Source organism: Poecilia reticulata, linkage group LG17 (genome assembly GCF_000633615.1).
Source record: "Poecilia reticulata strain Guanapo linkage group LG17, Guppy_female_1.0+MT, whole genome shotgun sequence".
Classification (NCBI taxonomy): Eukaryota; Metazoa; Chordata; class Actinopteri; order Cyprinodontiformes; family Poeciliidae; genus Poecilia; species Poecilia reticulata.
The window spans coordinates 24740961-24749356 of NC_024347.1; the positions used below are offsets into that span (position 1 = coordinate 24740961).

An 8396-nucleotide genomic window follows, 5' to 3' on the forward strand; every position below is an offset into this window, starting at 1 on the left:
GACTTTACGCTGATGCTAGCCACATGCATCACAGGTAGATTCTAGTAAAGCATTAATGCCTGATTTTAAAATTAGTTAACTGGACTTGTAGCCATTATTTTGTGACCTTGTGRATGGACACCACACGGCACRATTGMACCCAATCGAACCGTTATACTTCTGACTTCTGTCGGCTAATGTGTCTCTCAGGGTTTGAAAATGGGCCGACAACTCATGTAGTGTGCGCTGGACATTAGACTAAGGAAATGAGGAAGGGAGGGTCAGTGGAGAGCACCGGAGCTGAGTCTTTTTTCATTCAGTGTCATCAACAGAAAGAGTAAAAGGCAGGAAGAGACGATAAAGATGATAATTAAAATGAGGTCGATAGGTTTVAHTTATCGTGCGATTAATTGATTYATCGTTTATCGCGACAGGCCTACTTCTGAGTTTGTCCACATCATCAGAGTGGTGTATAAATACTTGCGTTTAGTTGAGTACGTTTCTGGGAAATACTTACTTAATATTTGACTTTTATTTCAGTAATTTTAATTTGAAGTATCGTTACTATTAGTTGAGTAAAATTTCTGGATTCTSTTCACTGAACAAAGGACAAACGTTTTAACCAAAAATTCACCWGATAAAGACACTTATTAGACTTTTTCTTGTTTGTTTTTTTGAAAGGAGCTGATTTAGAAAAATATTTATTTTGCCTTATTTTATTATTTTCACTTTGGTCTTTACTTTTTATTTCATTTCTTGGCTATTTTCTACTATTACTTGAGAAATAATAAGTTAAAGTAGTGCTGCTCTTACTTGAGTACAATTTTTTGGTTACTTTACCAGATYAGATAAAACTTTGCTCACCCTGGCAGCATCAAAGTTGGGCTGGACTGCAGGATTGGGACATTTGCCAGACCTAAAAAGCTGGGCGCCGCCTCCAGCAGCAAGCAGCATAGTCAAAGTAAGAATCTGCACAGCGTTCATGTTATCGCCTCAGTCTGCAGAGAGTAAAACAGAAAACAGCAGCTGAAAGACGAGGCAAAATCCAGCTGCTTCAGGAAGGTGTGTTCTGCAGGAGTGACCATGTCCCGTTTCTGGAGGCTTTTAAAGACCCAAACGTTTCCCGTCTTCAGCCCCTCCTTGTCCTTTGGTGAAGTGGGAGCTGGGACCTGCTCAAATGAAACACCAAAGATATTCAGCTCCACAAAGTTTGGTTACATCATTAGCCTGCTACATAACAAACTTATCTGGACTTGTCTTGAGTAGCTTTAGACGTCTATTTAAGAAAAACATACATTTGACTGTAATTCTAATTTCTGTGAAGGCTGCAGATTCTTGCGAGCAGGCTCACATTTTAGGGAATGTTTTTTAAAATTAAATTTGACTGCCTGTTTGCGTCATAACCTGAAATAAAGTTAGCATAGTTCTTTTTTATAAAAGTAAAATCTCCAATGTAAAAATATATTTCAACTTTCAGACATTTTACAGACAAGATTTGTCATGTCATGACATTACGCATAAAAAAAGCATGTTGATGAAATGAAATATTAATCCAAAACCAAAACACACAAAAATGATTTTATTCCATTATTGTCTWTTAATCTTCTGTGGTTTATTGAAACTTACGGAAAAGGCTTTCTCCTGACAAGATTTATATCCACTAAATTATGAAGTCTTAACTTCATAATTTATTTATCAACTGAAAGTTGATAAAACTTTAAGTAAAAATGGTTTGACTTTCAAGTATTTAACCCAAAATAAAAAAAAATAGAAACCTGCAGGGCTGGATTGCTCAGAAAACAAAACCAAACAAACAAAAGTTACATCAGTCCATGTAGCAGATTTTGTTTGTAAAATCTACAAAACATCTGTTCACCTGTTCTTCCCTGCTGTTTTTGCACTAGATTAGGACTATATCTGCTAATTAACATGACTGTTTCTATACTAGTTCAAGTATTTTTTATTTTTTTTGTGTGGATGAAACTGAAACGAAACTTTGCTATAGAATAAAAGGGAGACAGATATTTCTTCTAAAAATCAATGCTGCTTCGTTAGGCTTCAAGTGGAAAGTGGAAAGTTTTAAAATGATGATAAAATCTTCCAGCTGCATGCTCAACATATTTATTGAACTGAAAGGAAATTTCACCTGAGGCCTGACCTTCTGCTTTGAAAACATCCAGAGCCAAAAGGCTTTTAGCGTTGGTGGACGGGTTTTAATCATAAAGCGAAATGCTTTGCAGTTAATGGATAACGAGCGAGACGTTACACAACCGAGACACATGACTGACTGGCTTCAAGGTAAATAAACTTAGATAACACAAATCTGTTGAGATTAGGCTTGTTAAATAATTTACTCTTGTTGAACACATTCTAATCTAAAACTAACAACATGTTTTCTAAAGAATTATTTTGATTTTGTCTCAAATAAAGAAAGCCAGTTATGTCAGTAGCATAGCTAAAAGGGTGCAAAAAGAAAAATTAATCAAACTAAGCTTTTCCTGTTTTAGGTCAGTTATTATTAAATTATTTCTTGTTGCTCTTTTTTTTTTTTTTAGAGTCAATCAAAAAAAAAGTACAATATACAATTCTTATTATACATATACACCTATAAATACACTTACCAATGTAATACTGAAAAAATAGTGAATAAAAAATAAATTAAAAACAATTGTGATGCACAAGTTTCAGCCCTTTTTTGCTGCTTTTTCAACTAAAGGGAGAAGAATTAAATTAAAAATTAAATTAAGACAACAAACTCAACCCTCCTTCGCATCTCAGATCCCCAAATTCCATCCCCCATATATTCATAACCAAAGCAACAGAGCTCAATGACGGGCACTTGGTCAAAACCTCCCTAAATGTTAATTTTAATTCAGAGGTTTGCATGCGTCTCTTTTGTTTTAGCTGAAAAAAGCTTTTTACAAAAGTTTGCTGGGATTTTGGCCCATCCCCGCTGGCTGAACTGGTGTAACTGGTTCTGGTTTCTAGGATGTCTTTGCTCCAACACTCTTTTACACTCATACCTAGAATTGCAGATGGTGATAAATCCAAAACACAGATCTTGTTGTCTTGAGTCATTGTCAGTTTGCAACGTCCTGATTTCCACATGTTTTTTCCTCATAGTGCCATTTAGTTTGTGATGCGCAGCAAAATAAAATCTGATGCTGCAGCTCCTGTACAACACAGAGACGACGGTGTTTGCAACCTTGCAAGCTTTCCTCCTAAACTTCTATGAAGTCGTTTCTTCTGTATTAGAAGCACCTCTTTATTTGTCCACTTTTAAAAGTCTTCTTAAAACACATTTTTATTTCTTGGCATTTAACACACCTCCGTTCTCACTTCTGTTTTAGCATTTTTTTTTGTCTTAACCACCTTAACCAATAACCATCCGAGCAGTCGGTTCAGTGAGACAGATCGTCCTCGAGGTTTTGACCTCAGTCATCCCTCAGCAGCAGGAAACATTCTCAAGCTCTAGTGCACGTGTGTCGCTGCTCACTTTCAGGGTTTTCCGTCCTCCCTCTGTGGTAATGCACAGTTTGTATATGTGTGCACAGCTGCAGGGACATCAGCAGCAGCATGGCTGCATACGCGCTGGCATGTGAGTCTTTACCGCAGCTGTTACACAACATTTTCTTTTAGGTGCGGAGCTGAAATGTGAACCAGCAACATTTTGCTGAACCCAAATCCAAGTTTTATTTATTTATTTATTTTGGTCAATGAAATAAACTTTTATGCCTTCAATTAAAGGCTAGAAGATAAAATTAAGTCTTTTTTTAAGGTTTGAAAACTTTCTTTTTGGATGAAAATTGAAAACAAGTGCCTGATCATGAAAAGTCAATGTGAGGATATTGTTTAATTTCCGAAAGGTCCGCTGATCATTTAACATTAAAGCTCCTCTGCTGCCCTCTAGTGGACAAAAACACAGAGCAGATTTTCATCTCTTACAATCTAAAAAATGTTCTGTTGTATGTGTATGATTAATTCAACAAAACACCCAACCTAATTTTAGTATTTCAAGCAATAAACTGTTTCAGCAGAAACAGAACAACAGATCCCCTTTGCACAGTCATATTCACAAACCATAACATCATAGGTACAGAGGGTTTCCCTAAGTATACCTCTGGATGAAAGTCACAGGAATATGATAATTGCCTGTTAACGTATTGAACTCTTAAACTGGAGTACCTGGAGAGAACCCACTCATGCACTAGGAGAATAACTCCATGCAGGGATTCAAACATACTGAAACATAATTGAAACAACCCTGCAATTATGAAACCTCACGGGACAGAAAACCAGCACAAAAATGAAAATCCAAACTCAACCTTACGATAAGATTAAAAATGACCAAAACTCTCCTCCGAATCCACCTTTGCATGCTGCATCTTTAATATGTTTCTCAGCTCTTTGATATTTCCTCATTATCCTGCAGCCCGTTTTGCTGTGCGCTCGCTTCTTTCCTTGATCTTCTGACCAGTCGAGCTCATTGCCTCCATCCGGGCAGAAAGCAGCCGCCGCTGCTTTAACCGGGCTTTGATGTGTCTGGCTGCAGCTAACAAGTCATTCCTCCCCGAAATACAAGCTGGATATATTAGCTGGAAATTGAGCCTTTTGATCTTTTTTCTTCTTTAGTTTAATCTTGTTTGTTGCCAGAGGGTTTTGTCTGGAAGCAGACAGCACTTAATAGATTTCTGCATGTAAAATCACTGTGTTTATTTTAGAGTATTTGTGTTATCAAACAGCAACAGGACCTTACAGATAATGAAATGTCAGGTTACTGACTCAGGTTCTAGCAGACACGTCTCATTCTTATGGTATCTAAAGTTTCCTTGGAAATTATTTAAAGTTTTTAACCTGGTTTCTGAAATTTGCTGCACAAAATCCATGGAGATGGGGAGATGTGAGTAAATTCAGTTTCGGACTGCTGAGCTGAAGAGGAATAAATGTTGAACTTGAATCTTAAAGAGTTTTAAAAAGTGTATCTTAAGCAACCACGTTACTAAAAGGTTTACATTTTTGACATTTGTTTTTCAGTTGAACTGAATATGACCATCCTCTTCACAAAATTGTCTTGGGAAGGCAGAGCATTTTCAGTCAGAGGCATCTTCATCTCCAGTGCAGTACAGACTGCTGCAGAGATGCCAACAGCCATCATGATCTTCAATAACTCTTTGAAGAATCTAAATTAACAAGTTATAACAACACTTAATTTCCCTTTGGGATTAGTAAAGTATTTTTGAATTTTAATATGCCTCACAATAAATAAGGAAAAAAAAAATCTTTGAAATAATTGAAAAAACCTGGGGTATGCACACTTCTGACTGTAGATAAATCAGTGGAAAAATCTGAAAAAAAGAGAACAAAAAAAGCACAAGTTCCCATCTCTTCTGATAACTTTGTGACATTCCAGCCGGAGCGTCACCCATGACTCTAATTTGGTAATAACCGACTTTGCGCCGGTAATAAAACTGGAGAAAGACAAAGAATCGCATTGATTTCAGGGATGTGCAAAAACTTTGTGAAGAGCAACATCTCTGAGTCAAACCCTGAGATCTCTGAGGAGAGAACACGGATCCACAAAGAAGAACGAAACCGGTAAGACAAATTTACTTCCTCTGACCAACTTAAACAATCCTTTACTGATTTTAAAATGTGTAATGTTTGTAGAATGGAAGTGAATAACAGCAGCTTTTGTTGTTTTTCTGCATGATAACACAGCCTGCTCTTACCATGAGGGTGTTTCTGTCTTCGATTCTTGTGCTGGTAATCCCCATCATTCGGGCTCAGGTTCCCCACTGGGGTCCATGTCCAGAACCAGAAGTCCAGCCCGCCTTCATCCTTAAACAGGTAACAGAGGATGAGTCCAAAATGTCTTTGAATGACCCGATTTTTTAAAAAGTTTCAACAGCAGTCAAGTCTCACAATTTAAGTTGCTTTTTCTTTTCTTTTTCTTACGAGACATTAGATATAAACATCATTAAAAATATTGCGAAACTCTATCCTGGTGTCTTTTAAAAACAATTTTACAATAGAGCAAATATTAGTGGTGTTAATATTTTTAAAACCTTTTTGAAAAAGTGAATTTAAAGTGTTTCTGCAAATCTACTCGCCGTCTAAACTGAGAAATTATTATTACATGTTAAAATTTTACAAGTCATGCTTCACATTACAAAACGCCGGGAATGCATTTATCTGCAGCTGTTAAAAATAATAAAATCTCACTGTGGTAACGGGTTGTGTGTGAAAATGACATTAAATGAGATGGAATACGTTGAAAAATTAATATGCAGTATTTCAAAATCAAAAATAGTTCATGCATTTCTCCTATTTTATCACAAAGAAGCAACATCTCATCATTTTATCTGTTCTCAAAGAGTGCACAAACTACTATTTAACTGAAATAAAACATGAAGTGATGCTTTAAGTGCAGACTTACTAAGATATTCTCTACTATATTGTCCTTGAGGGGGAAAAAAACGAGAGTGCAGGTTACTTAATGACTTTCCACTGCAGATACAGAGCCTGAAAGCTAACCTGTCGCATGTTTCTGTAAACCCATTACAGTATGCAGATTTATTCATAGTCTCCTCTCACGTCGCTCTAAATTGCCTCTGAACCCGTGTGTCCCTGGCCCTCGCAGTTCATGGGGAGATGGTTTGAAATTGCCAAGCTGCCGGCCCAGTTTGAGAAGGGCCGCTGCATCGAGACCAATTTCACTCTGACGACGGACAACTCCATTCGAGTGGTCAGCTCGGAAATACTGTGAGTCACTGCGAGCGGGAACCTTGTGGAAATGTGTCAGGAGGCGCTTGTTGGCACCGTTTAGCGCTGCGTAAAAACTCTGTGTGTGTGTTTGTGTGTGTCAGAAAAGGAGAGGTGAGGAAAATCGTGGGGACCGGAGTGATAGAGGACCCAAAGAATCCAGCTAAACTGGGAATAACCTACTCCTACGGTCAGCGGCAATACATCGGAGTAAAAATAATCACTTCTTGCTTATGCTCTGACCTTTGACTTTTACTCTCCGTGTCTATTCGACGTAGTCCTCCCTTACTCCCCTTACTGGATCCTATCCACTGACTACGTGAACTTTGCCCTGGTGTACTCCTGCACGGACATCCTCAGGCTCTTCCACGTGGACTTCGCCTGGATCCTGGGCCGCACCCGCAGCCTGCCGGACGCCACCGTGGAGAAGGCCAGGGAGACCTTCGCCACCAACAACATCGACGTGACCCGGATGATCCCCAGCAGGCAGCAGGGATGTGACAAAACGCTCTGAGGCTGCGGCGGAAAAGCAACACAAGATGGCGCCGTTGCTGGGGGAAAAAGAAAAATGAGTGCAGATATTTTTTCTTTATTTCTACAGAGAAGAGTTTTAATATTTTATAGCAGTTGTAATGAATAGCGTAATCTCAGCTGTTTGCTCGCTGATTAAAGTACATAATCTGATATGAGAACGCTTTATGTTCATCTGGAAAAATATTTGCCAAAACATTTTGCCTTTTTTAATCAGACACATCTCTTATTAGACAAGCCTCAGTGGAGTAGATTAATTTTATTAGAAGGAAACAGTTGGTTTTTTGGGGGGTTTTTTTCAGTGAAAACACATGATACTGATTGCTCTATTTGTCTCTCAAACTGCAAACACGAAGGATCTCATTAGTCCTGTTAGAGTTAGGAAAACATGTGATCTCTGTTGATTTAGGGACAAATTAACGTGAAGCAGTTTCCTGGGATTAATCACCTCGACCAGATGCCAGCTTTGTTTTTGATGACTGATATAAAACCTTCGTGGAAAATGTATCAAACTGCAGAATATGATCTATGGAAGCCTAAACAGTAAAATGTACAACTTGGAACAGTCTTCAATTAAACAATTTGCACAAGAGAATAAAAATCTTTGTTTTGAAAGTAAACCCTAGGTTTCAAAACAGTTAATATTTGATTAAATATTGAATCTCAGAAATTAAATAATTAAGCTTGCTGTAATTTTGTTGCCACTAACTGCTGCTTTTTATTTTTCATTATACACTTTTAAAACAATGTGTTCATGCTGACCAATTTACTGTCTCATTTACTTTTTGTTTGTAGCCAAGAACTCTTAGATTCCTATTGGCCTTTTACTTTAAAGAAAAAAAAAAGGCTATATATATTGAAGAATTATTTATAGTTAAGGTCAAGATTATTCACACACCTCCTGCAGGTTTTGGTTGAAATTATTTTTTTAAACTTTAATCAGTAAAAAGTAAATATGTTTTTTTTTGACTGATGTTCTTTTTACATTGTTTTATTTTCTTTTGAGACATACAAGCACCATTTCCTGTTGGCAAATAAACATTTTTGGTTGAATGAAAGTCATTTAAAAATGAAATCTGCAGTAATTTTGAGCTTAACTGTACCTGAGCTTTCAGACAAAGTAA

The 8396-nt window shown here is 37.3% G+C and overlaps 2 protein-coding genes across 2 annotated transcripts in view; one reads left to right on the forward strand and one right to left on the reverse strand.

Moving 5' to 3' along the window:
* LOC103479803 (apolipoprotein D-like) overlaps positions 1–7073 on the reverse strand; it is an 8885-nt gene extending 1812 nt beyond the window's left edge. Inside the window, exons 1-3 of the mRNA XM_008434463.2 lie at positions 6985–7073; positions 5709–5817; positions 844–977 (exon numbers count right to left, since the gene is read on the reverse strand). Of these exons, the coding sequence (XP_008432685.1) occupies positions 844–963 (120 nt within the window). The 5' untranslated portion in view covers positions 964–977; positions 5709–5817; positions 6985–7073. The remainder of the gene's footprint in view (positions 1–843; positions 978–5708; positions 5818–6984) is intronic.
* On the forward strand, positions 5243–8037 carry apoda.1 (apolipoprotein Da, duplicate 1). Its single transcript, XM_008434462.2, has 5 exons — positions 5243–5574; positions 5698–5826; positions 6620–6741; positions 6846–6931; positions 7020–8037. Exons 2-5 carry the CDS (start codon positions 5710–5712, stop codon positions 7253–7255), a joined length of 561 nt encoding a protein of 186 aa, XP_008432684.1. The 5' UTR covers positions 5243–5574; positions 5698–5709; the 3' UTR covers positions 7256–8037.
* The last annotated feature ends 359 nt before the right edge of the window (positions 8038–8396 follow it).

What these genes read in the sequence shown, in the direction of transcription:
- apoda.1 (XM_008434462.2), top strand. Translation starts at nt 5,710, where the DNA reads ATGAGGGTGTTTCTGTCTTCGATTCTTGTGCTGGTAATCCCCATCATT. An exon ending in CCGCCTTCATCCTTAAACAG is followed by an intron (nt 5,827 to 6,619) that starts GTAACAGAGGAT and finishes TGGCCCTCGCAG; the next exon opens with TTCATGGGGAGATGGTTTGA. An exon ending in GGGAATAACCTACTCCTACG is followed by an intron (nt 6,932 to 7,019) that starts GTCAGCGGCAAT and finishes TATTCGACGTAG; the next exon opens with TCCTCCCTTACTCCCCTTAC.